The sequence below is a fragment of the Nyctibius grandis genome, chromosome 25 (assembly GCF_013368605.1).
Source record: "Nyctibius grandis isolate bNycGra1 chromosome 25, bNycGra1.pri, whole genome shotgun sequence".
NCBI lineage: Eukaryota > Metazoa > Chordata > Aves > Nyctibiiformes > Nyctibiidae > Nyctibius > Nyctibius grandis.
In genome coordinates, this window is record NC_090682.1 from 4,446,949 (window position 1) to 4,471,291 (window position 24,343).

Genomic DNA, 24,343 nt, shown 5'->3' on the forward strand with positions numbered 1-24,343 from the left:
CACCTGAAAGTCTTTCGGACACCCTTCCCCGGCCGTGAGCCCTCCTGTCCTGCCGCAAGGCTCCCGCAGGGAGGAACCGCAGGTCCCCACGGCTGCTCCCCAGCTGAACTTCGGCGGCACCGGGCCAGCCTCCGAGCCACGGGCGGCTTTGGCAGCAGCCAGGCCCGTGGCACGTCCCCACCGCCGCTGCAGCTGCCCAGACAGCAGCCCAGACCGCGCAGCACTTACGGGAGGAAAGGGAGGCCGCTTAATTCACGGGATTAAATAGCTTGCAGATGTTGAAATACCATATTACACTGGCTGCAGAATGCACGGGCAGACCACAAATAGTGCTGCAGACCAGAACACCCACTTAGTAAACAGCATCAAACTCCCCATAAACCGAGGGCAACATCCCTCACTTCTGGAAGATGCCGGAGCCTCTCCAGACACTCTCACATACAAAGTCCTGGCTGTCAGGCCCACCCAAAAGGGTCCAGAGGGCAAGTCCTGCCAGGTGAAAAGAAGAAATAGAGGAGGGAACTCTCCCGTGTTTGAACCCACCACCTTCACCGAGAGGTTCACCTCCATGCCAACCCACGCCTGGTCCTTCATCTGAAGACCTTTTCTCCTTGGTCTCAAGGGACATTCATCACCTTCTAGCTACAGCTCTTAGAAGCGTACGTGGAGGTCACCGTTAATGCCCAAGAGCTGCACGTCACTCGTGTGTATTGCTGCCAACATCCTACCCGCTGCATCACCGCCTCAGCCGAGCCGGCAAGCAAAAGAGCAGCTTTACCTCTCTCCATCTTGCTCCGGCACTGCTCGAGACGTAGACGTTGGTTTTCTTTGCCATGTTCTTGCCGACGGAGCCTAGGAGAACGGGAGAAATCATTCTTCTTAAGCAAAGCAAAATGATTGCCTCAAATGAAGCCAGACACTTCTAAACTATTTTTATCTGAGAGCAAAATGACAATGATTGAGGAGCTGATGTTTCATACTACAAACTAATCCTTTCAAAAGCAAATATTTTAAAGACCATTACAAGTTTTAAAAGCAGCTGGGGAAAAACCTACGGCTATAAACGTGATCAAATAAAACGCGTTAAGTGTTTTCTTCAGTAAAAGAGCAAGACAAACAGGAATTTCTGCATGTTCAAGAAACCCTTCACATGGATAGCAGCAGGAAAGAGGATCAGAATAAAGCAGGCGAGATTTCTCACGTCACCATGCCGCAGTAAAATGCACATGGTGTAATTACTGTAAGGGGACTGCAGCACAGAAAGGGCAGCAAAATGTGCAATTTAAGTGCATTTTTGTAACCTGCATATACAAACTAGAGGCTGCCAAGTTCCTCAAGTCCTGACAACAGGGCACCCCAAGCCCCCGCGGGAAGGGCAAGCGGTACCGGTGGCGATGATGAGTCCCGGCGCCGACTCCTTGGAGAGAATGGGCATCCTCCGCAGCTGGAAATTGAGGAGCTGGCTCAGGCGCTGGGCCAGGTGGAGAGAGCAGCCCTGAGAGAACGGGAAAAGCAAAACGCAGTGGCATTAACCCTCCATCCCGCATCCACTCGTGCCCTCGTCCCACCTAGTCTGTCTGTCTCCGGGAGGCTTCTCCCACGCTCACCCCCTTCCCACCCCGCGCTACCTCGCAGTCTATGTGCTCCCCGTAGCGGGTCTGCGCCGGGGGCTGCAGCAGCTCCCAGGTGCCCCCCTTGTCAAAGGTGATGACGGAGCGCATGTTCTCCTCGCTGAAGGAGCCGTTGAGGAGGGTGGCGATGTAGACGCCCCGCACGCCCTCCACGCGATGGAAGTCCGCAAAGGGCTCGTTGGCAAAATACCTACAGGGAAACGCAAAGGCAGGCTCTGGGAACCGCAGCCTCCCGGGCCCTGGGGAGAGGGGGACTGTCAAGCCTGGGGATGAAGGTGATGCTTTGATCGAAAAACTACTACTACTATGACCGATGTTCTTACTTAGGCGCGTCCCACGTTACCTGACCAAGGTGTCACTTCCAGCTCCTCCCGGGCTGTAGTAGAGCACGTTTTCTAAAGACAGGGAGAACTTCAGGCCTTCTGCCTCCGAGATGTAGAGGTTGGTACGGTTGTTATCGTGGCTGACGCACACAAACACCTGGTCCTCCGAGGCATCGGCAACATAATACTCCTTCGGGATGTAAATGACAGGCCAGCGGACTTCATAAGTGTGGGCATACAAGCAGCGTTTATGTACAGGCCGGTTTAGTGTTTCCTCTTAGCTAGCTGAAAGTTATTCTTCCCTCCACCCATTTGTATTTTTTCCACTTGGCAAGTAACTATCTTCCCTTTGTTTTTTCTTTTGTTTCTCCTCCAGCGATCGCTGTCCTCCACCCCCCACAACCCGCTGGCAAAGTGCCCCAGAAGAAGTGCCAGGTGCCAAGCTCCGTCAGTGCCGGATCTCTCTCTGCCTGGACCCCACCGAGGCCGGGGGCCTCTCGCAGCCGGGAGCACGCCCCGCTGCTCTGCCACACGCCGAGCGTACTTCTCGCTCTCTCCCTCGTCCCTGTCAGCCCGGGGACACCACTGCACGTCTGGTTCACGGACTACAGACTCATTGCAAACCCTGCCTGTCTCCCTGGGATTCCTCTGCCTGCAGAGAAGATGGATACTGCGGGCCAAGCCGGAGGAGCCAGCACGTGCTCAGTGACCTAGCACCCCACACCACGGGAAGAGGTAAGGTCCCCAAAAGCAGAGCCACAGCACTGAGATCAGCCCCTCTCCAGGCATCTGGGCTTTGCTGCCGCCCCCCATCACCAGTGCTGCAGGAAGACAGTGACCGTCTCTTTCCGGACAGCCTCGCACCCAGGACAGTACTGGCCCTGCACAGTGCTCTGGGCACTCCAGTGTTTCTCCAGAGGCATGAATTGCTAGAATAAAGTCCCATCATGTAAACCGCAAGATCATCCTAACGTGAGCTTTTGCTCAGTGAAACCCCCACCCTGAGCAGGGTCATTTGAGGTGCCTTCCCAGCTCCAGCTCCTGCAGTGTCTGGGGAAGCGCAGAGGGCTGCTGTTGATGTCTGAGGGTGTCCTTGGCAAAGCAGGGAGAGAGGAGAGCTTCTCGGAAAGCACCACTTACCTTAATTGGGTGCTTGGTCACGAACTGTGCCACACGCATCGGCTTGCGGTCGAAGGAAACCCAGAGCTGGACCGAAGGCGGCTGCGAGCTGCCCTGCAGACGCTGCGGCAGAGCAGAGGGACGCGTTAGGAGTAGCTCTCGCCCCTGAAATCACCCTCATCTCCAGCGGCAGCCAAAAGGCAGGCTGGGGCAAACCCACAAACCGCGCGCCTGGGACTTCACCCTCCCTGTGTGCGGGCAAAGCACTGCAGGTGCCTGGGACTGACTCCCCGCTCCTGGTTTACATTGCCACAGCCAGCGCTCAGCAAGGAGAGAAACTGCCCTTTCTGGCCAGTCGGGCGGAGGTAAGGAGCCTGGTTTTAATTCCTCCTCTTTCTGCAGAGCAGTCTGTCCTTTTCCTCCTATTTTTAACAATTTGCGCAAAACGAAAGTCACCAGCGTGAAGCCGAAAAAGTAAAAAGCTGGGGGCAACCTGTTTTGTACAGGATGCCAATGGCAAGAGCCTAAACCCAGATTTAGGCTCCAAAAATAAGCGGCCTGATTTTCCCAGGCTCCGTATCGCTAAGCAACCGTGCCTCGCACGGAGAGGAGCAGAAGTCAGAATCCTGGGCGCCTCTGCCACCCCATCTGTCCCCTCCCCAGCTCCGCTCCCGCTGCGGCCAAGGTTTGATGCAAGTGCCCGATTCCAGACCAGGGGACGTAATTTCCAAATGAGGGGTTTGCAGCCAGGCTGGTCTCCCTCCTAGTCTCTGTCTTTCACCCAACACCAACACCAAGCCTAGATAAAGTCTTCTTCAAACCACAGCAGGCTTCAGATCAGGCATAGCGCCAAGAGGACGGGCCCTAAGAGCTGCAGGCTGTACTACCTGCAAGGGAGACTGCTGAGAACCTCAAAGCGCTCTGCAAACATGTCCCCTGCCAGTGTTGGACACTGCTGTGGCCGCTCGGGTGGCCGGAGGTGACACGCTCACCGCTTCCTGCCTGGGAAACCCTTGGTGGTTTTGCAAGGAGTCACCCCTAAACGGCAAAGGTTGCTTGTTAAAACAGACTCGATGGCAGCAGCAGGGGAGGAGAGCAATGTTGGCATTTTCTAGAAAGAAAACTGCTCCTTAAATTCTAGAAGGAAGAGGGCTCTACCCCTCCGGTGTCACGTCTCTGAGCGTCTAGAAAGGACTCGCCCTCAGAGCAAGCACAGATGCTTTCTAGCTTTCCTTCAGGTTTGTCTGAAACCGGTCAACAGCTGCAATAAGTACAGGGGGGCCCTGGCCGCAGAGGGACCAAAAGACCGCTTTCACTCACCCGCACCCTCTTTTCTTAGGAAAGCAAACTGACAATCCAGCTTTCTTTCCAGGCTGGAGCACGTGAGCCTACTTGGACCTAGTCCATGCTTGATGTTAATCCTCTCTGACAAGCGGCCTCCTAACCACCGAGCTGCTGAGCCCCGTCCCCCGCCTCGCCGGCCTTCCCAGGCATCCCGTGGCTTCTCCCTGGTCCCAGCACTCCGCAGGCTGACCTACTTCTGCCCAGCCTGCTGACGGCAGGCGTACGGCCACGCCGCCGCCCCGAGCCCCGCCGGGAGAGCGGCACCGGCGGGCGTTGCTTTGCCCACGGCGGCACGAGGTCAGGCGGGGAAGGCAGCCACAGGCAGCCTGAGCAACACCTCTGTGACAAGCAAACGCGAGGTCCGAAGGCAGCAGGGGGGTACTGTACCAAAGCACCGACCGTCACCCCCAGCGGTGAACTGTTAGTGCAATACTTACCACGGACTTTGTTGCAAACATGTATTTGTCCCTGAGCTGGAAGTCTTCAACGTCTTCCAGGATTATTTCTTTATTTTCTCGGCTTTGAAAGAAATCGGTGCTGCGAATGACAGTCGAAGCCCCAGAAGGCTCGTGCCGCTCGACGTACACTGTATTGGGCTTATCGTAGGGCTCGACTCCCCTGGAAAGTACACAAAAGGTGGTGGTGGTGTGTCTGCACTCACAGAGCAATACAGAAGGCAGCGGGTACCACGGAGCAGGAGCCCTTTCAAGAGATGGGGTGGGTGTGCAAGGACCAGGGGGAATGCGGTGCCACATCCCCACGGCGCAGGGTCTCTGCTGGGCGAGGGGAGCGGGGGGCCGAGGCGGGAGCACGTTTCAGTACCCGGGTCCTTGGTTTACACAGGGCAGCGAGTGAGGCGAGAGGTAAGGAGCGAGAGAAGACAGGAGCCGGGCGTGACACGCAGGTGCGGTACGTACCAAGAGAAAGACTTCACGTGTTCCTGAATCATTATCCAGGTCTGGCCGAAATCATCCGATTTCCAGAGCTGCAACGACAGAGGTAAGAGATGCCGGTGGGACGGGGCAACCAAACCGACTCGGTCCTTTAGGAGACCCAACCTCAGGCAGCGAAGGCAGGACGGACGCGTGTCCATCGCAAAACCGTGAACTACTTTGATGCCTTCTCTCTACGTGGCGGCTGCCTGGAGCAGCAGCAATCTTTCTAGCTGCAGGAGAATAACCCAAACAGGGAAAAACTGTCCTTTAGTCTCCGACCAGAAGGATCTCCCACTGTTGATCCACCTGGTTTTACACTAACTCAGAAATGAAAATAACTGGTTATAATGTACTCATGGAGTGCAATAGCAGGGGTAAACCTGTGGGCAGAGCCGCCTCCCCCTCGGAGGCCGTTACAATCCCTAGCACAGCGAGATGCCGTTGTTGCAGGTCTGCGGGCACTAGCGTGGCAAACGTTGCGAGGAGAGATAGCGTCTGTCATTGTGCCAACAAAAGCAGCGGCGATAAACACGCCAGCCCGCAGGCACATCGGCTCCTCTGCGGATCCCATCCCTGGAAGGGCCCATGTCCCTGAAAGCCAACTGTTTTTTTCCAAGCGCTGTGGTCGCACCCGAGCTGCAATTTTTGCCTCTTTTTGGTAGGTACGTGGATATGGCCAGCCAGGCTCCAGCCTCGACAGTCAGTCCAGGAAAGGTACCGTTCCCGGCCAGCTCCGTCCCCCCGGGAAGGCATCAGCGGCACCCAGCACACACCCCGCTATGACCAGACTGAAAGCAGCACAGCCTGTGTGCACCCTGCTTGACTGTCCCCATTCACATCTCCAGGTTTTGCTTATGCTGACTCTGTCTGTCTGAAAGCGCTGTAATTATTTACAATCTGTACCACTCGTTCCAGGGGAAAATAAAGAGTTTGTTTTCAAGAAGCAATGTGTTATGCAAGACCCAAAGCCAAACCACAAGCCCGCATGAAACACCGCGGAGGTCAGCGCTGACCACAGTAGTCAGGGAGATCGATATGGGCAGGAGCGGCACGTGAAGGACCAGCATAAATGAAGGAAAAGGGGAAGGAAACATTTAAGGCAGCCATCCTGCAGGTACTATATCCTCACCGCTCCAGAGGTCATAAACCAGACCGACCTGTAGGGAAGTGGGAGTCCTGGCCAATTTGGGACAGCTCTGCACGGAGCAATCTGAGAGCAGATACCCCGGGCGGTCAAGGCACGAGCCCACGCGGCACCGGCAGGAGGCAGGACGGCTCTGGGCACGCCGTAAGGGCTGTGGGGCACGTAACAGGCCAGGGGAAATGCCCCGGCAGGGTAAAGGCGGGATGCTGGCCCTGCCATCTAAGCAAAAGCGCTCACCTGTTTTTTAGGATGAGACCTGTCAAAGCCCAAGAGGAGGTTGGGGTTCCTGCTGTGCAGGAGGAGGTCTGCTGCTCTGAAGGGAATCGAGAAGCCCTGAATATTGCTGCAGAAGTCGGTGGTGATCCAGAGGTACGGGACGAAGGCGTCCACGAAGATATACTGGGAAGACAGGGACCGACAGGGAAGGAAAGCAGGAGTCAGAGTCTGGGAGGTGAGAGCAGAGCTCAGACTATCAATAAGAAAGGCCCACGTCCCAGGGGAGCCTTTGGGAGGGCAAACTCTGGAGGAGAGGAATTTGCCTGCCCCAGCCGGCCCCTCTCCCGCCACGCTCCGACGCTCCCGAGCCGTACAGGAGGTATGGCAGCGTGCCCGGCACGTCCCGCGGCATAAAGCGGCACTGCCCCGCGTACGAGCCCGGCTGGGGTCGGCTGCCGCATCCTCCTCACCCTCTTGTTGTCGGCTGGGCTGTGGTAGAACTGGGCGATGGCCACCTCGCTGCTGTTCCCCCCGCCGAAGCTGAACCTCTCCGAAATCTTCTTAAAACTCTTCCCGTAGTCGTACGACACATAAACCTGCAAAGGAGAAGCCCCAGCGTGAGGAGCGCAAAACTCTGGTTTTCCTTCTGACAGATTTGGTAAAAACTATGAGGGGGGGAAAGCCTTAGAGACTGCCTGAGCCAGCCTTTCAGGGCTGGAACCCGTGGGGCAACACAGAGGGTAGTAAGGGTTTTTTTGTGCCTCTGAACTCACACTCACAGGCCTGCCTGTCACCTCCCCAGCACATGAGAGAAAGGATGGCTGTAGTTCAGGAGCCACGAAGGCACGCCAGGGTCGCAGTACTTACGTCGCTGTTTTTGGGACCCAGCAAAGACAGGCTGTCTCTGGCCAAGGCCACGATCACGTTGCTCTTCTCTCCCGCCCAGTGAACGACCATCTGGTTGTGGGAATCGTTGAGGCTGACCTGCAAGAGAGCACCCTGAGCCGCAGCCTCGCCCAGAGAGCGAACGCCAGCTCGTACCACCCCTCCTCGGAAAGGCACGGAGTGTGGGGAAACTCATCCAAACCAGGGGCTGAAGTTAAACAGCCCAGAAGGCAAACAGCAGGGTGGTGTTGAGGGTCCAGCTCCTCAGACCTCGGAGGGGCCGGGGGGTGTGCTCACAGGCACGCTTGGGGCAAGCTCAGCTCCAGCCCGGAGTGCTGAAACGCAACGGGATGGCCCACGGCTGTCAGCTGGGCACTAAGGACTTTATTACCACCACCATTTCCCGAGGTTGCTGTGCCTTCATCCCACTCCCACCTCCCCCTGCACTCTCATTTAAAGCCCCCCCACGTAAAGCACAGCCAAGCAAACCGCCCAGCACGACGGGGGTTGGAAACCTCTGCTGACATGACGGGGATCACGCAGACGGTGCCACCGAGCCACTTAAGCTGAATTTACACTGAGGCCACCACCAGGTATTCAAGCACTCAAAAGCCACCAAGCAGTTAGAGAAGGCTTCCCTGGGGGGGTGACGTGTGAGCACGGCCCCAGGTAAAGCAGCATCTCGCATGAACAGGTTTGCAAAATGCACGTGCCTGAAGGGGTGAGTTTTCTCTTTATTCCTCCTCAGAGAGACAGGGTTCAAGGGACAATGAGAACGACAACTAAAATTAAGGACGCAGAAGTGGTTTCAAATCCAGGCTGACTAGGCGCAGGGCCCCAGGGAAACAGTCACCTTTCTACGGTAACTTCTGTACCATAAAGAACGTGCTGGTTTCCAAAACAAACGCAGTCGTACGCAGTCCCATTATTCCCCGTGTGCATGTTGTATCTGGCAGTGCTGTCACAGCACCGGCCGTGCAGGGCTGGTTTCTATGGGGAAGCTGTCGCTGCAGCGGGAGCTGGAGGTGCAGGAGTCCCTGCGCAAACCCGACGCCCACGTCGTCCGCCACCAGCGAGTGGGGCTGGCCAGCCTGGCCGGGGAAGCCGGGCGAAGGAGCTCAGCAGCTGCCGTAGCTCGGCCACGGACGGGCAGCCCGATCGCTGCGGCAGCGGACGTGCGTGCCTGACCCCCCCGCACGCCACTGTCGCCGCGGCTCAGTAACCCCTAAGCCCATGGCCCTGGGAAGCTGTAAAAATACAGGGCTAAGCCCTTCTTAGGGCCAGTACCCTGCGGCTCCCGCCGATCCCGGGATCAGCAGGAGCGCCGCCGGGGTAAGGCGCTGGTTTAGCCTCCGCCAGTGACTGCCAAACAAAACGCTAGGAAAAACAAGGTCTTTATTCTGGAAGGGGGAGGGCGAGCGAAACAGAAGCCCTCAAATCCCTCTTATGCAACAGGCTCATGCAAAGCCTGGCCGGTGGGGTGGCGAGGAGCTCCCAGGGCCAGTATCCCCAGCTGCAACCCGCCTGCCCAGCCAGAGCCCCCCGCGCCGGGCAGACCGTGCCGGGGCACCCGGATAGCGAACGCGGCAGAGATGTAGGTCAGGCAGTGGCAGCAGCTACAGAGCAAGGCAGGGGCAGCCTTTCGTGGCCGCTGGGAATAAAGCAGTGACGCTGTTTGAGGATGCAGGGAAACAGGGCGGAGGAGAAGGAACCGCTGATGCCCGCTGAGACAGGCCACATGCAGCCTTGTGGCTAAAATCCAGAGCAGCTCTGTGCTCCCAGCCCCAGTCCCCTCCTTTAAAAGCAGAATAACCCCATTTAAGTCTCCTACATCTATAGTAGTTATTGTGGGTGCAGCTTTTTTGGGGTCCCAGCTGTGTCTGGGCGGAGGTTGCCGGTTTCAGGCACAGGGCTGAGTTTATTCGCCTGAGTTTTGCTGTTATTTGGAGGGCAGGGGGATAGCGAGGGGGAGCCCATAGTTGTGCGTTCAGAGACAGAAGCCAGCGACCCTCCCCTGCCTCCCTTCCTCGGGAAAGCCCCTCAAGAAGGAGATTTGTCTGCTCCCACCAAGAAAAGCCAAAGTCTAGATGTGCCGGACCTGCCCTGCGCACACCCTCCCAGCTCCCCTCGCCAAGAGGGGCTTCTCAATCCGTGGCCATCCCAGTAGCACAGTGCATTTTTTTTCTGCAAGAAATCCAACACTAGGACAGTTTCAAAAATAGAAAAATCGCAGGGTGCTCCTACCTGTGCCTGGCGTTAAATTCAGCAATAACCCTCTACAGCTTTTTTCCCATAGGCTGAGAGAGACAGCGAGCCCCAGAGAGACCCCTCCTCAGAGCAGGGAGACCTGGGAAGTGTAGTGAAACCCAGAGACCAGGGCACCCTGCGTGGGCTCGGAGGAGCCAGCTGAGCCCTGTTACTCGTTAGGAGCCAGGTGACCTCAACCAGCCTGATTTAGGCAGGCCCCTATATAAAGGCCTGACTGGGCACAAGCAAGGTTTGGCTCCCTGGAGGGAGGAAGCACAGCACCGAGTGCCTCAGGGCTGTGCTCAGCAGAAAGTTGAGGAGTAGCTAAAGACTGCTGGAGTATGTCTTACAAAGGGCTGTAAAGCAAGAGGAGCCACCAGAAGGAAGCCTTACACTGTAAGTCCCCGGGAAGGGCTCGTGCAGCAGTGCCTCAGGTTTAGGGGCCCCACACATTTGTCCCTGCCAGCTCCTAGTGTGGGAAACCACAGCCTGTGGCTGAGCAGCCCTGCTACGGCCCCTCTGAGTTTTGTGGGGACCCGAATGGCTCAGGGGAGCAACAAACAGGCCCCCGAGTCTTTGCTCTCCAGGCAGCGGGGCTGCCTTGTGCCCTGGGTGAGCAGCACCTGACGCCCAGATGACCGGGATGTTTTTCTGTGAAAATAGCTTTGTAGTAAGGCTGTTGTTATCCCCGACACAAGTAACCCTTCCCCACTTGCTGGGACAAGGCTTGTTTGGCACAAACCCACTGTTGCAGAGTCCCCCACCTTCCCTAACAGGGGAAACCTGCCCCAGGAGCTGGTCTAGCCTATGAAGGGGCAATGCCTGGTGCTTAATGGAAACAGCATTTAGTATAAATTCCACTTAATGGGGATGTGTTTTGGTCTTTGTCTAGTGATTAAGTGCATAAGAAATATGCAGGAAAATGTAATTTGTCCTCCTGATAAGTAAGGTTTCAAATGGAGTCCAGGAGGGCAGAAGTAGAGGCAAGACACAGCAGAGGCTGCTCGTAGCTCTCGTTAATGTAGTTAATGCTGCTAGCCTAGCTCATGCTGTGCATTTATTTCTTGTTAACAGCATCTTCCAATAAAGGAATGCCCTGTGAAATGGTGTGAGAAGACAGGCCCGGAGCCGGCGCCCCGTGGGAGCACACCCCGGAGCAGGTAAGAGCTCCCGCACGGCTCCAGGGGGGCAGCCGGAGCCGGCGTGCTCCCTGCCCAGGCTGGGAGGGGGAACGGTGCCTGGGCGCGTGGCGTGGCATGGACACGGTAGCAGGGCTTCACTGAGCTTCCTGGCGTGATGGTTGTTGGTAGGTGAGCAGAGCAGGTTAGCAGTGAGCTCCTGAGCTTTTCCCGTCCTGGTTTTGTAACTGAAAAGAGGCAAACAAATGTAGCTCCTGGCAAACTGCTGAATAGTTAATAGGTCATTACTAGGGCTCGATAAGTGAGGGTATCGCAGAGCAACGGGCCTCTGGGGCTGCGAGCGGCTGCTGAAGCTAACAAATTGTTGTTAGTAGCTCAGATCTTGGCTTGAAGGCTGAGAGATGCTTGCAGAAGAGGAACTGGCTAAACGTTTTGTACCTGTTAGCCAGGGGAATGAGAATGGGGCTAAAGAAAGCTATAGCTAAAAGGGGTCAGGAGCGAAGCCGCTGCTCAGCACAGGGCTTTAAAGGGAAGGTGCTCTCTAGTCCCCTCGTCATTCTGGCTCGCTGGACAAGCGCCGTGCTTTTGTCCCCATTTCCTCTGCCTCCCCTTACGCAACAGCCCGGCATCGTGGATGAGCGTCACGGGTGGCTATCACATTCCCGGCACGCCGCGTTCCCTGCGCGCTCCCACTAAAGCTTCATTACCTTCTGCTCTGCTCCCGAGCATCTGTTTCTAGCCCTGCCATGATATTTTAAAATACAGCCTGTGCCTCCCCCCGTAGCGCTGCTTGTGGCTCGGACTGAAAATGCCAGGGTCTGAAATCATTGATATGAAACACGGGTGACTCATTTCAGAGAGTGCCAGGCCCGTGTTAATTTTGTTAATGCTGAAATCATCTGCTTGCAGAGCTGTTTTCTCTCTGCTACCACCCACAGAGCTCTCTGGTAGCTGTTGTTGCAAAGAGAAAGGAAAAGGGTAAGGGAGGGGGAAGACTGGGGTCCAGGTGAGAGCCCTGATTACCCCAGAAACGAGCAGCACCCTTGGCTAGAAGGTCCCAGAGAAGGGCTCTCATTCTGAAATGATGGGGCAGGGGGTGGTGGGGAATCGAGGCTGCCCCAGCCAATTTGGATAAGCGCAGATTAAAGTCACTCCCCCACAACGAAGGCTCGGGGGAAGGCTGCAGAGAAGGTCTGAAGCAGTGCGGGTGAGCGCGCGGCGAGGCAGTCATTACAGCTACAGAGAGCTTAAGCGATGCCCCTGGGACGCCGCAGCGCTCGCTTAGTCCAACAGCAGGATCCGCGAGGAACCTGCCAAAGGGGAAACAATGAATAAAACCGCAAATACCCTTCCCAGCCGCCACGGTGCCAGGAGCAGGAACTGGGTGGCTTCCAGAGACCCATCTCTCCTGGCAAGCTCGGGCACAAAAGCAAGCGCCGGGAGCAGGGAACCTTCCCGGGGCAGCCGGGAAAGGGGCCAGGGCGTCCGTGCCCCAGGCAGATGGAGCGATGGGGAGGGGTATCTGCCAATGTGAGGAAGGAAGAGAAGGACGGGGGGGTCCAGGAGCCTGTTGCCAGCCCTGTGCCAGGACGTGGCATCACCACCCGGGGCACCTCCAGAAGGTTAAAGTCTAATCTGGGAAGGTCTCTGCTGGGCTGGCAAACTAGGTCAAAATTAAGTACGGTTCAGTTCCGACGCAGTGCGATTGATGTCTCCGTTTGCATAGCTGGATGGTGTTTGTCCTGTGAAGTGCTTTTCTGTCTTCTCTGAGGGAAGAAAGATAAAGATCACTGATCAGCACGGTGGTGCAGCGTTGGTTTTAATCTAACCCAGGCTGCGGTAGCATGCGGTACTCCAAGTGCTAGCAGCTGAGGAGCTCATCTTGGGTCCTCACCGGTGTGGAGGGGTGTCAAGGGTATGCAGGTGGGGTGATTAAAGGTAGTTTGTAGTAAATGGCCTGAAAATGATGAAAACCTGGTCCTAGTCCTCAAAGGCAGGATTGGTTAGCAGCAGGAAACAGGAAGCTTGAGAGCAATGAAGTAGGTCCCTGCAGGAGGGAAAGTGATGAGTTGATGTTGGGGCAGGAAATAACGCGGGTTCAGGGCACGAGGAGGCTCGGGGCCCGGCAGCGGCGGCACGGGGGTCAAGCTGGCTGCCGCAGGAGCCGCTGGCGGTTAGAGTAGATGTCTTGTGTCCCAGCGCAGCTTAAGGCAAAGGTTTCTTGTGAGGCGTGTGCTTTTGGGGGAACATTTTGGACAAGCCCCTTCCAAAGAAGGGAAAGGGATGCCTGCAGAGAAATGTTAGAGCTGTATGTCTGTATTAGCAGCCCAGCAGTGTAAATGCTGTCCGTAACCATGATCCTCTCTCTTGCCCCTCAGGACCAGCAGACAGAGGCCGTCCGCCTGCTCCAGCACTTCGCCTCGCCGTCCGCCGCGGCTACGACACGACGCTCGCGAGACAGCCAGCCTCCGGGCACGGAAGACGCTTCGCTGGGGCTCACAGGTAGGCGGCCAAAGTGGCTACTTTTCTTTTCCTTGTTGGTTGCACGAAGCGAAGTCCTTGCATGCGAAGCGGTTCGTGGCTGGCTTTCCCCCAGGAGGGGATGGGATTTATGCAGGATGGTGGGGATGGACTCCAGAAATGTAATATCCTGGAGTGGAGTGACTGCATCCAGGTCTGGGTAGGGATGTGTAGGCAAGAGCACGGAGAATTTTAAGGGACAGGAGGGCGGGCTGCAGATGAAATGCCGCCTCGGTAGCCTGGGGCTCGCGCCAGGAAGAGGAGGGCAGGGTGCGGCGCCGTGGCTGCCGGAAGGGGTTTGGGGAGCGCTGCTGGCCCAGGGGGGTGTAGCAGCAGTTGTCTCGCCCTGGAGATGCTTGTCTGCTGTCGGTGGTGTCCTAGAAAAGATCGGTCACGTGTCGGTGCCTGCTTGTAACGGTCTGTCCATTGTCGACTCCTGTAGAGGTGAGGGCTGTGCAAGGGAACAAAACCCGCTCTGTCTCGAAGCTGACGGTCTCTGGAGTTGTGCGTTTGGCGTCTCGGTTGCTGGTGCTTTGGAGTCTGAAAAGCCACGAAGGCACAGGGGTTCAGGCTGCCGGTCCTGCTGTTTGTTGACGTTCCCAAAAAGTGTTGCTGTAGCCACGCGTGCAAGCCGCACAAACCTGCCCGGCCAGGGTGCGATCGGTGGTGAGGATGCGATGAGGAACCCAAGTAATGTTTTGTGCTTGTGTCTTTGGTGTCCAGGGCAAGAGGGCTCCGAGCCTGTCGCTGACGGTGCCGAGTAAGCTGCGTTTGGCTCCCGAGGAGCCACAAAGGGTTTGGACTTTCTTCCCCTCCTCGTTTCCGGCCGTGGCGACGCGTCCCTCCCTCTCACCGCGGTCCCCTGGCGACGGGCAGCACCGACCCCCCGTACCGCGCCGTCCTTCGCCTCTGAGCCGAGCCCGGGCTCCGTGTCGGGAGCGCAGCTGAGAGCCGGGGAGGGCGGGGAGTTTCGGGGCGTGAGCCAGCGCGTAGCATATGGCCGAGCGACCTGCCAAACGCGCGGGGGCAGGACGCGTCCCAGATAAGGGACCGCGGCCGCACGGCACTGGGATGCTCGGTCCAAGCACCGGCCCTTATGCCAATGTCCCTGAGAGAGGATTGCTTGTTTGTCCGCGCTAATTTCTCCTGGTATTAGAGGAGAGCCAGAGACCTAGGGGAGGCGGGGGGAGGGACACGGGGATCGTTTGATGCTCGCGACAAAGCGCGAGACCCCCGCGCACCGTGTCACAGCTTTCTGGCTTCCTAGGCGTGAGTGATTGCGGGCGGTCAGATCTGTAACGGAGGGTAGGACACGTGGGCTCCCTCTCGTCCCTTCTAATAAAGCAGACCCTGACGTAAAGCACTGTAGCGCTCGGGAGAACTCAGAACTGTTGTTCAGTGCCAATAAAGTCTTTATGGTGATGTGCAGTACCTGGGCTTTATAATTTGTGTGTTCCGCCCTGAAGCGCCGGGTTTCGTGCGCTAATCCCAAACCGTTCTCCGGGCAAATCCCCCCCGAAAGTTTACGGCAATGAGAAAAGACCAAACACTGGCAAACCGTGTTGAACTTCCGCTGCTTCCTAGTAGTCCTGTTCCAGGTAGTGCCAGGGTTACCACACCCTTTTAGATCTGTACCTACACGTCCAAGCGATAGAGGCTGCTCGTGCCAAAGCAGCTCTCGATGTGACCCGGGCAGGTGGGTCAGATGAAAGCCACAGGGAAACGGAAGGGAAAGCGCAACAAATCTCTTTCAGTAGATGAGAGGCAAGCGTCGTGTTTTTTCTAAGAAGGGGTAGCTGCATTATGCTAAAAAGGGCCAAGTGTTGAGGAGGTAGAGGAGGCGAAGCAGATTTTCAAGGGGAGTAGGAACAGCTTTTCCCATCCTCTAAACGGGGGTACAGGGCTCTAGGAGCGGCAGTAGCCACGCGCGTGCCCCTCCGGCAGCTCTAGAGCCAGTCCTGCGTCGTGGCCGGCTCTTTCTCATCCTACAAGTAGCCAAAAGGGGAAAATATAGGGCACCCAGAAGTCCTAGCCAAGGAGGCAAATGTAGATGTCACCGAAGGCTCGAAGCCTCGCCTCGAGCGTGCCTCGTCCTGCCGCGGGCCGGCGTCCCCCCACCCTGCCCCAGCAGCCTTTTGGGCACGTGATGGGACACAGGCAGTGTGAGCCGGGAGGGTCGAGTGGGGCAACTTAGTGTAGTTTAATGTGTGGAGAGGTGAAAAATAAAGTAGGTTCTGTAAGGCTTAAGCTTTCCATAGCAGGCACCAGGGCAGCCCAAGCGGAATTCCTCATCACCCCTAAAGCGATGGTTGTCGGGGAAAGGGGGGGCACAGGGGAGCCTGTAGGGTCCTGCCAGCAAAACTTGGCAGCGAACGGAGCCCGAGCAGGGATGCTGTCGGAAAGAGCAGTTTCTGTGTTGTACTGTGACGAGCAGCTCCTCTCCCCCTCTTTTCAAGGAGCAGTGGAGGATGGATCAGAAAAGCAGAGAGGAGCCCCTCTTACGGAGAAGGGCCCGGTAGCTCACAAATAGCAATGTCTTCTACCAGAAGTCACCTTCCTCTGCCTAGATTCTGAGCGTAGAGCTGTTGAACAGGAGCATCTCTAGGCGAAGAGCTGCCGCCCACCGCCCGCCCGCTCCTGCCTAGAGGGACTCGCTTTCCCATCTGGCGAACTAACGGAGGGGACGACCGGGCCCCTCACGCCAGCGCGTGCCCTTGGCCGCCCGGCAGCTACCGCTGCTCATCTCGCTGGAAACGCACCCCCGAGTATCACAAGCAAATCTTGCAGTGGCTCCAGGCTGAGATGGCTCAGGGAGAGAAGGAGGAATAGCTGTAGGCAGAGACCAGCAGCACCTCACGTCTAGATGGGAACGGGGCAAGCCGGAGGCAGCCAACGAGCTGTTGGATGTAGCCAGGGCTGCCTCGCCAGCAACCTGCCTCCATCCCCGCCGGGGGCTGCGCTGCGGGGGCTGCCGGGCACCCCCGGCCGGGATCCGCTCGAAGCCCCCCAGGCGCGGAAGTTATTCCCGAGCAGCAAATGTGCCCACCGCACCCTCCCCCGCGGCAGACCCGCAGCCCACTGGCAGCACCAACACCGGGGACAAGCGGCTGTGCGGGGGGGCGGCTGCCGCCCTCCGTGCCCCCTGTCCCCCCACATGCGCTCACCGCAACCGCCCGTACCGGGGGGGCAGCGCCCCGCGGGGTGATGTAACGCGCCGGTCCGCGGTATTTCGGGGGGGTGGGTGTGTGTGTGCGGGGGTGCGGCGGGGTCCCCCCGGCCCGGCTCACCTGTCCGTACACCTGGATGGGCTCCGGCGGGCGCTGCGCGGCGCGGCGGCTCCGCGGGGGCTCGGCGGGCGGCGGGGCGCGCAGCAGCAGCGCGGAGCGGTGGCCCGTGGCCCCGCGGTCGCCCGCCGCCGCCAGCAGCAGCAGGAAGGGCAGGAGGCGGCGGGGGAGCGGGGCGGCCCGGCGAGCCCCGCCGCTGCTCGGCGTCGCCATGTTCGTGCGGCCGGGGCCGGGCCGAGGCGTGCGGGGCCGGGCGGAGCGGGGCGGATCGCCGCGCCGCCGCCCGGAGAGAATGTGCAATGGGCAGCGGCGCCTCCCCGCACCGCCCCGCATCCCGCCCCCCCTCCGCCCGCTCCCCTCGGGGGTGCTCGGGGCCCCCTCCCCAAAACGGGCTCCGCGGTGTTCTCGGTGCAGGATGCGTGGGATCCTGACGAAATGAGATTGAAGTTAAGTGAATTTGAATGAAATGAAGTAAAATGAAATGACAAGGAATAAAGTGAAATTGAATGAAGTTAAAGGAAAGAAAGTCAAATAATATAAAATAAAACCATTGCAGCTTGTTCTCTCTGGGGGACACCCGAGGTTTTCCCACCACCCCCAGAAAAGCCTTGCTGCTCTTTGCCCCCCCCGGCAGGGCGTGCTCCCCGATCGGGACGTGGGCCTAAAGCACCCCAGTGTCGGGGGAAGCAGTGTGATTGTCCAGGCTGAGGTTTAACAGCGTTGCAGGCGTCGTTGTCACCGATGTAACCTGTGGCTGCGTAGGGGGGCTCTGCGGGGAGCCCCGAGGCATCAGGCGGGGACAGGCTGAGCCAGGGTCGCACGGGGCAAGCACGGTCTGGGGGCGGCGTGCCGGGAAGGACAGCGCTGGAAATCCCAAGTTGCCAAACAAAGCCCGATTCCCCTCTGTTGCTGCTGCTGGCAATCTGTAGCTTGTACCGGTGATCTACTGCTCTTCTGCTCTAACTGTGTGTCTACAAGTTTTAGGATGTCTGAAATTAGATGCCAAACCTGTGGCTGCACAGGCATACATTCACGCATCCTAGGCCAGCACTGAACGTATTGATCAAATGTCTTGTGGCAGATGAGCAGGGATAGACAGGAGAGGTGGTTGTTCTGGTACCAGAGCTGTTCTGGATGCTTTAATCCCACCGTTGATCACAGGGAGGGTGGCTCGCAGCGTGGGATCTGCCCGGCTGGCGGGTTTGAGCCTTTTCCGACCTCGCGGAAGCTCCCCGCCGCTCGCGTCCGTTCCCGGAGGTCCCGCTCGCAGCACGTGCGCCCAGTACCTGTTCTTTCTCCGGGTCAGTTGCTAATCGGTTTCTCTGGTAGTTCTAGCAGTTACTGACACGGAGCCATCCCCAGGAAGCACCCGTCAGTTTTAAATGTCTACCAGCCTCGTGCAGCGATGTGTTTTTGAGGATTGGTTTGAGGCTTCTTGCTATGTCGTACATTTCATGGGAAAGAAGAGCAGGTGATAAAACCTGTGGTTTCCCATGAGTGACATTTTATGAGGCCTGTGCAGTCAGCATGCATTGGGGAGAGTATCCCGTGGGCCAATCGTAATGCTTTGTGACTAGTTTTTGTCAAGCACCGACACGGTGCTGGGGGGCCCTTCGGGGTAAGCGGTTTTCCCGGCGATCGGTCAGACCCGCCGTGAGCTCGAGCTCCTCGCCAGGGCGTGCGGAGAAGGGGCTAGCGAGGGACTCGCCGGCAGCGTGGCTCGGCAGGCGGTGAGAGGGTGGGTTGGGTGTGATGAGGAGCCCTTTCTACCTCTGGATGGGAAAATGAAGGTGTGGATGGCTGTTGAGAGGAGAGAGGAAGAGGTACAAATGATTTCTGACATTATGGTGGCAGCCTGTCCCCCTGGTATGTTTTGACAGTCCTCAGAGCTCTCCACCCCCATGTATGCCATGTTCCTATCTGGGCAGAGCCGAGAAGGCGAGTGCTGTCTCACCTGAGGTGCCGGCAGGACCCAGAAGCCGGAGGACCCAGGGGTCCCTGCAGGCCATCCTGCCACCTCTCCCACCCGTGGTGCCCGGCAGGCAGGTTCGAGCCGTGCCAGTAGAGCAGCTCTTTCCGCCCAGGGTCAAGGTAGCTAGCCGTGCGCTAACCCATAAAACACTGAGCATAGGTAACGTGCCCGTGCAGGCCTCGTAACTCACGGGCACGGCAGAGATGACGCACGGTAACGCAGGGACAGCGCAGGGCTGCCGCCAGCAGCCATGACCCCGATTGATCAGGGCAGGTGAAAGCGCCAGCCTCCCGGATGCAGGGATGTCCCTGGTGCTGCGGGAGGCAACTCTTTCTTGTCCCTTCCAGAGAGCGACCCGTCTGTCCCTGCCCAGGGGTCGCGTGGCCGTACCGAAGAAAATATTTGTAACGTGCAGGCTTTTTTGGTGCTGGGCAGTGCTGGGTCTTATGGAGCAGGGGTGGGAAGGGAGAGCGAGGATCGGAGGCGGAAGGAGAGCGGCGGGTTTGTGCCCGGGTGGTAGGGAAGGACCGGGGCCAGCTCTGCTCAGGCTCCCGGCGGTCAGCATCCAGCCATCCCGACAGCTGGAGGGTCCCGTCTGCGCAGCTTTGTCTCAGGCTCTGCAGTCTTTGGGAGGCATTGGCTCTTCTCGGCACTGTGCTGAATGTGGCTATATTGAATGTGGGTATTTCTTCTCAGCAAGGGTCATTAGCCATTGGAAGGGGCTGCCCAGGGAGGTGGTGGAGTCACCATCTCTGGAGGTGTTTAAGACAAGACTGGACATGGCACTTAGTGCCACGGTCTAGTTGACACGGTGATGTCAGGGCAATGGTTGGAGTCGATGATCCCAGAGGTCTCTTCCAACCTGACTGATTCTGTGATTCTGTGATATGGCCCGTGCATCCAAAGCACTTCGCCCGCCCCCAGCTCCGCTCGTGCCGAGCACCGGGGACATCGCGGTCCACGCCTGGGCGGATATGTGTGACAGGACTTGTCCGATGGAGATCGTGCCTCGGGAGTCTAGGACAGCGCAAGGAAAATGAGAGTCTCACTTATAAATGCCGGGTGACCCTTCCTCTCTCGCGTTCCTCCCCTTCCTTGCCTCTGTCGGCACGGTCCCCTTTTGCTGCCGCGCGTAGCCGGGCAAGCCGCTCGAGCAGGCGTCCGCCATCCGTTCCCACCTCGGCCGCAGGTCCCCCCTCCGAGGGGGGTGGGAACGGGGGCTGACCGTGGGAGACGGCGGGAGAGCGGAGCTGTGCCCGTTGCTTGGCCCCAACCTGTCTCTGAAAGCCAGAGGTGTTTTTCTGTGCAGAGTCTTGCCGCTAAGAAAAGGCCTTACGTGCTTTCCAGCCTCTCGCGTCTCGGAGGTGCCGAGAGCAGACTAACGGGTTGCATCTCCTCTGCGTCGTCTGCCGTGCGCCATTCTGGCATTTATAACGCTGTCAGGAAATCTTTGAGGACAAGGAATGTGACTCGACAGCGAAGGAAAGGGAGCTTATAAATCCCGGGGACAGCCCCGAGGCACTCTCGCTCTCCCTGATTTCGCACGCTGTAATAGCAGAAATGTCATCCAGAGCTTTCCCGGAGGCGCTTTCACCTAGAAACCTAGGTAGTGTATTTCAATTATTGAGTCAATACAATTATAAGCCCTCCTAATCAAGCTTTTAGCGGTCTTGACTCAGCGTAACATCCCTCCGGAGGACCGGCGTTCAGCCAGGGCAAGGGCAGAGTCAATAAGGGCGTCGTATCGTGCGGGAATCCCTATAGGCGGTCGCTATCGGGCGCAGACGCGGCGGGCAGGCGACAGGGACACAAAAATGCCACCGGGGCCTTTTTTTCCTGAAAAGTCCAAGCGTCCATCCTGTTGTCTGTGGAACGGCCCGCTCTGCCCTGAAAATAAGGAGTAGCGGAAGAGGTAGAATAAGAAATAGTAAGAAATGAGGAACTGGCTTTGTAGCAGTTTCTAAAGGGAGGAAATTGATGCGTGGGGGGTTCACCAGCATCCTCCCAGCCCGTTTTGCTCTCCGAGCGATGCGGCCGTCCGCTCGCGCACGGAGCCGAGTAGGGTTTCCGTCCCCCCCGTGGGACTCCCTCCCACCAGGACGCTGCGGGGAGTGCGAGGGAGAGAGCGGTAGCGAGGAGCTCTCGGGTGAGCCTAGCGCTGGTAAATGCTAACAGATGAATAGCTCTTTCTTTGCGCAGGGAAATAAACGTTTCCTTCGCCGAGGTATTTTTTTTTCTTGAAAAAAAAACCCCTCTCCTGGTGTAAAGGGGAGGGGGGAAAGAGCAGAGTTTATTTAGAGGTACATCTGGATTTGATCAGCAGCAAACGCCGCGAGCTCCAAGAGCGAGGCGAGGAGCCCCCGGCCCCCCCGGTTTTCCTTCCCCTCTCCCCCTCGCCTTTCCCGACGCAGCCCTAGAGGTCCCGGGGGGCTCGTCGTGGCCGAGCCGTGTCCGCGTGCCACAGCGCCCGTCCCTCGGGAGGTTCTGCGAGGCGTCGGTCCGAGCAGTCGCCGAGGCATCGATCTGTGCGTCTCCTAGTTTTGACATGAACAGTTGGCAGTCTTTTTGCCAGAGGAGCCAAATCTCTCAATGGGGCATAAACCGAGCCCCGCAGGTCACTAATCCTTTCCTTTCCCCTCTCTGCACTCTGAAGGCAGGAATGCCTGGCTCGCAGTCCCGAGCAGTAATCATTTCCTACAGCTCTCGGATCTTGCCGCTCGCAGAGCTCAGGCAAAGCCACTCGTTACTTCTGCGAGGGGAGCGGACGGGCCAAATGGGCGGCGAACGTGGGCAGGGACGGAGGTGCCGGCGAAGCAGGGAGGTGGACGGGCCCAAACCCATAGCTGTCTTTACCCGGCGCCGCTGGCCGGCAGCAGCCCGTGGTACAATGATGCCTCGGGCTTAGCTGGACTCGCTCAGGCTTGGTTCCATCCCACTCTCTGTGTCTAAGATGGGCCAGAGCCCTGCAGCGGCCACAGGGGATGCTGTGCCCTGTGTCATACAGGTTCTTTGGTGACAATCCCTGCCTGCAGGCCAGGGCTCATCAGCTGGACGCGGGCAGCAGGGGCAACAGCAAGCCGGGAAGATGTGTTTCATGTTTAATAACCAGAGTAGTGGAAAAGAGTAATGTGGACAATGGCGTGGCTGGTAGAAAGGGTTTTGCAGAGATGCACATACCTGCCCCGCGGCTCAGCTTCCCCAGGACCCCGCGCGGGTTCGCCGCACCTCTCTGGCCAGTCTCGGCAGCGAGGGCTATCGCGTCACCCCCCGCCGCTCGTCGCTGTGTCCCGTCTGTAGGCACTCGCAGCCAGGTGAATGAAAGACCAGCTGGGAAGAAAGCCCGTATAAACTAGGGAAAAATACGACACGGGTGGCAGCGCCAGCCTGGCAAGGTCACATCGTGCCACGTACTGGGCTCGAGAAGCTGCAAGATGCTGCTCCCGGCATCCTCTGCCCTGCAAGCAGTGTGGCTGAGAGTCGGGCTAGGAGGGGTTTCAGAGAGGCACCACCCAAACGGCAGGAGAGGGAGGTCTCGGCCCCGGCGTGCGGCTCTCACTCCTCGGCACCGTGACAGCGTGGGTTGCCGCCAGACTCCCCGCGTGAACGCGTCCCCGAGTATCCGCTCGAATGCCAGGCAAACGGGCTCGTGTCGAGACCCGGGGCCCAAATTCCCCTTGTGCAGTAAGAAGGCCCTGACGCGGGTCCCGAGGATGCTCAGCAGGAGAATGGAGGTTTTAAGTAATCTGAGCATAGCCCCAGGTAAAAGCAGTACGCTCGAGATGGAGGCATGGAAACACGTAGTCTTTTCCAAGGGAGATGTTTTCCGGGCAGATTGGCCTCTTTGTAGTTCCCAAAGTAAATCGGTCTCCCAAAACATCTCATCTGTGCCTATTCTCAGAGGCAGGTAGCGTGCGTTTTGCAAGAGGCACAGAGATTTCCTACCTGGAGTTCTTTAAAAAGAAATGGAGGGATGTCTCGGGGAACGTGTTCCCCGGGAGCCTGTCCCCACCGGGACCGGACACGTATAATGCAGTAGCCACATCCCTCTCCCGTGTCTGCAGCCCCTTTTACGTAGCAATCAATCTACCGGAGCCTTTAAGGAGTCCTTAGAGTATCTGCGTTTCATGCAAGCACGGATGATGTAAAGTATTGTCATTTCCCTACGCGTCAGCCAAAGTACGTGTCCCTCCAGGCTCCGGTCACAGCGTCCTTTGTGCAAAACGGAGCCCTTAAAGAGCGTCTTGCTCCACCCGGAGTCAGCAGAGTCTCATTTGTGGGCCTCATATGTAGGCAAAGCGTATATATACATACACTTTTTTTTTATTTTAACGTGTCTGTATGTATTTGTATGCATATGGAAATATACATAGTTATATAAACAGGTAGATGTGCTTATAAATACATGGCTAGATAAGAAAATATTTTTAATGTAAATATTTGTTATAAATATACAGAGATATAAGTTTATACAGTAAAGTGTGTATGTACACACGCAGAAAACGGTAGAGATTACTATATACATGTCCGTGTCGCCGCGTGGGCGAGTAAATATTTTGTTTAACGTACAAAAGCCACGCGGGGTAAGGCGGGCAGCAGTCGTACGTGTTTTCCGCAGGTAGCAGCCAAGGGCTTTCACCAGAGGCACCCGATCGTGACGCCGGCACATCGTGCGCTGCTTTTAGCGCCCGGGGTCTCCGTGAGAAGGAGGGTGTTTAGCGGGCAGGATGCGGTACACGAACGCGCGCCGCCTGACGTGCGGAAGAGCGATGCGTGCTAGATGGAAGGAGGCCGGCGAACGCTCTGGGTGCGGTGGGCCAGGGAAGGTATCACAGGCAAGACAAGCAAGCTGTGGGGCAGAGGAAATCCACTCGGCCGCCGTCAGTACAGACGGAGCCGTGCCGCCACACAGGGAGAAGAGGGCGTGCCAAAAGCGGCCCGCCTCGCCGTGGGTTTGCTGGCACACGAAGAGGGAGCCATTATCTGTGTCCGCCGTTAGTTCCTCATGTAGAAATTACTGCGTAGGCTAATTATTATCTGTAATTGTCCCATTGGCATACGAGCTACCGCATTAGCGTCTCCCACAACAGAGGCTCCTTACTTAGCACCTGTCACAGCAGCCTCGTGGCTGGGAGGAGAAGAGAAATGGACAGATGGGTTCAGAGAAGGGGAGGCGAAGCCAAACCGGTCGTTATCGTGCTTTGTCAAGACTTTTTACCCGAGCAGTCCCCCTGTGTCACTTAGGGCTCCGCCGACCGCTCCCGCTAGGTTGGGAAATCTCCGAACCCTTCAGCTCTCAAGCCGTGCCTCGCGGTCACTACCGGGGACGGGGCGAAGCACCGCCCAGGAGGGTCGTTCGGCAGAGCGGGAGAGTCGCTCACGCCGGCCTTCGGTCCAGGTGCCTCAGCCACAGCTCTGAGGTTCATAGGTCTCGGTCCGTCTCTGCCTCGTCTCCGTCCAAGGCAGTGTGGCCAGGCGCCTCCAGGAGGGAGGGAATGCAGGGACGAGGGCTGTCTCCCAGCTCACGTGAGGGGGAGCCGGTGAAGCAGATGGGCGGCAAGAGAAGGACCACAGCAGGGCGGTGCTG

At 57.8% G+C, this 24,343-nt stretch overlaps 1 protein-coding gene across 1 annotated transcript in view; it reads right to left on the reverse strand.

Moving 5' to 3' along the window:
* The window catches only part of SORL1 (sortilin related receptor 1), a 44,010-nt gene extending 27,010 nt beyond the window's left edge, over positions 1–17,000 (reverse strand). Inside the window, exons 1-11 of the mRNA XM_068418273.1 lie at positions 16,791–17,000; positions 7,580–7,696; positions 7,183–7,308; positions 6,734–6,895; positions 5,335–5,402; positions 4,855–5,035; positions 3,095–3,196; positions 1,975–2,144; positions 1,628–1,821; positions 1,387–1,503; positions 779–852 (exon numbers count right to left, since the gene is read on the reverse strand). Coding sequence (XP_068274374.1) covers positions 779–852; positions 1,387–1,503; positions 1,628–1,821; positions 1,975–2,144; positions 3,095–3,196; positions 4,855–5,035; positions 5,335–5,402; positions 6,734–6,895; positions 7,183–7,308; positions 7,580–7,696; positions 16,791–17,000 — 1,521 coding nt within the window. The remainder of the gene's footprint in view (positions 1–778; positions 853–1,386; positions 1,504–1,627; positions 1,822–1,974; positions 2,145–3,094; positions 3,197–4,854; positions 5,036–5,334; positions 5,403–6,733; positions 6,896–7,182; positions 7,309–7,579; positions 7,697–16,790) is intronic.
* Between the last annotated feature and the right edge of the window lie 7,343 nt (positions 17,001–24,343).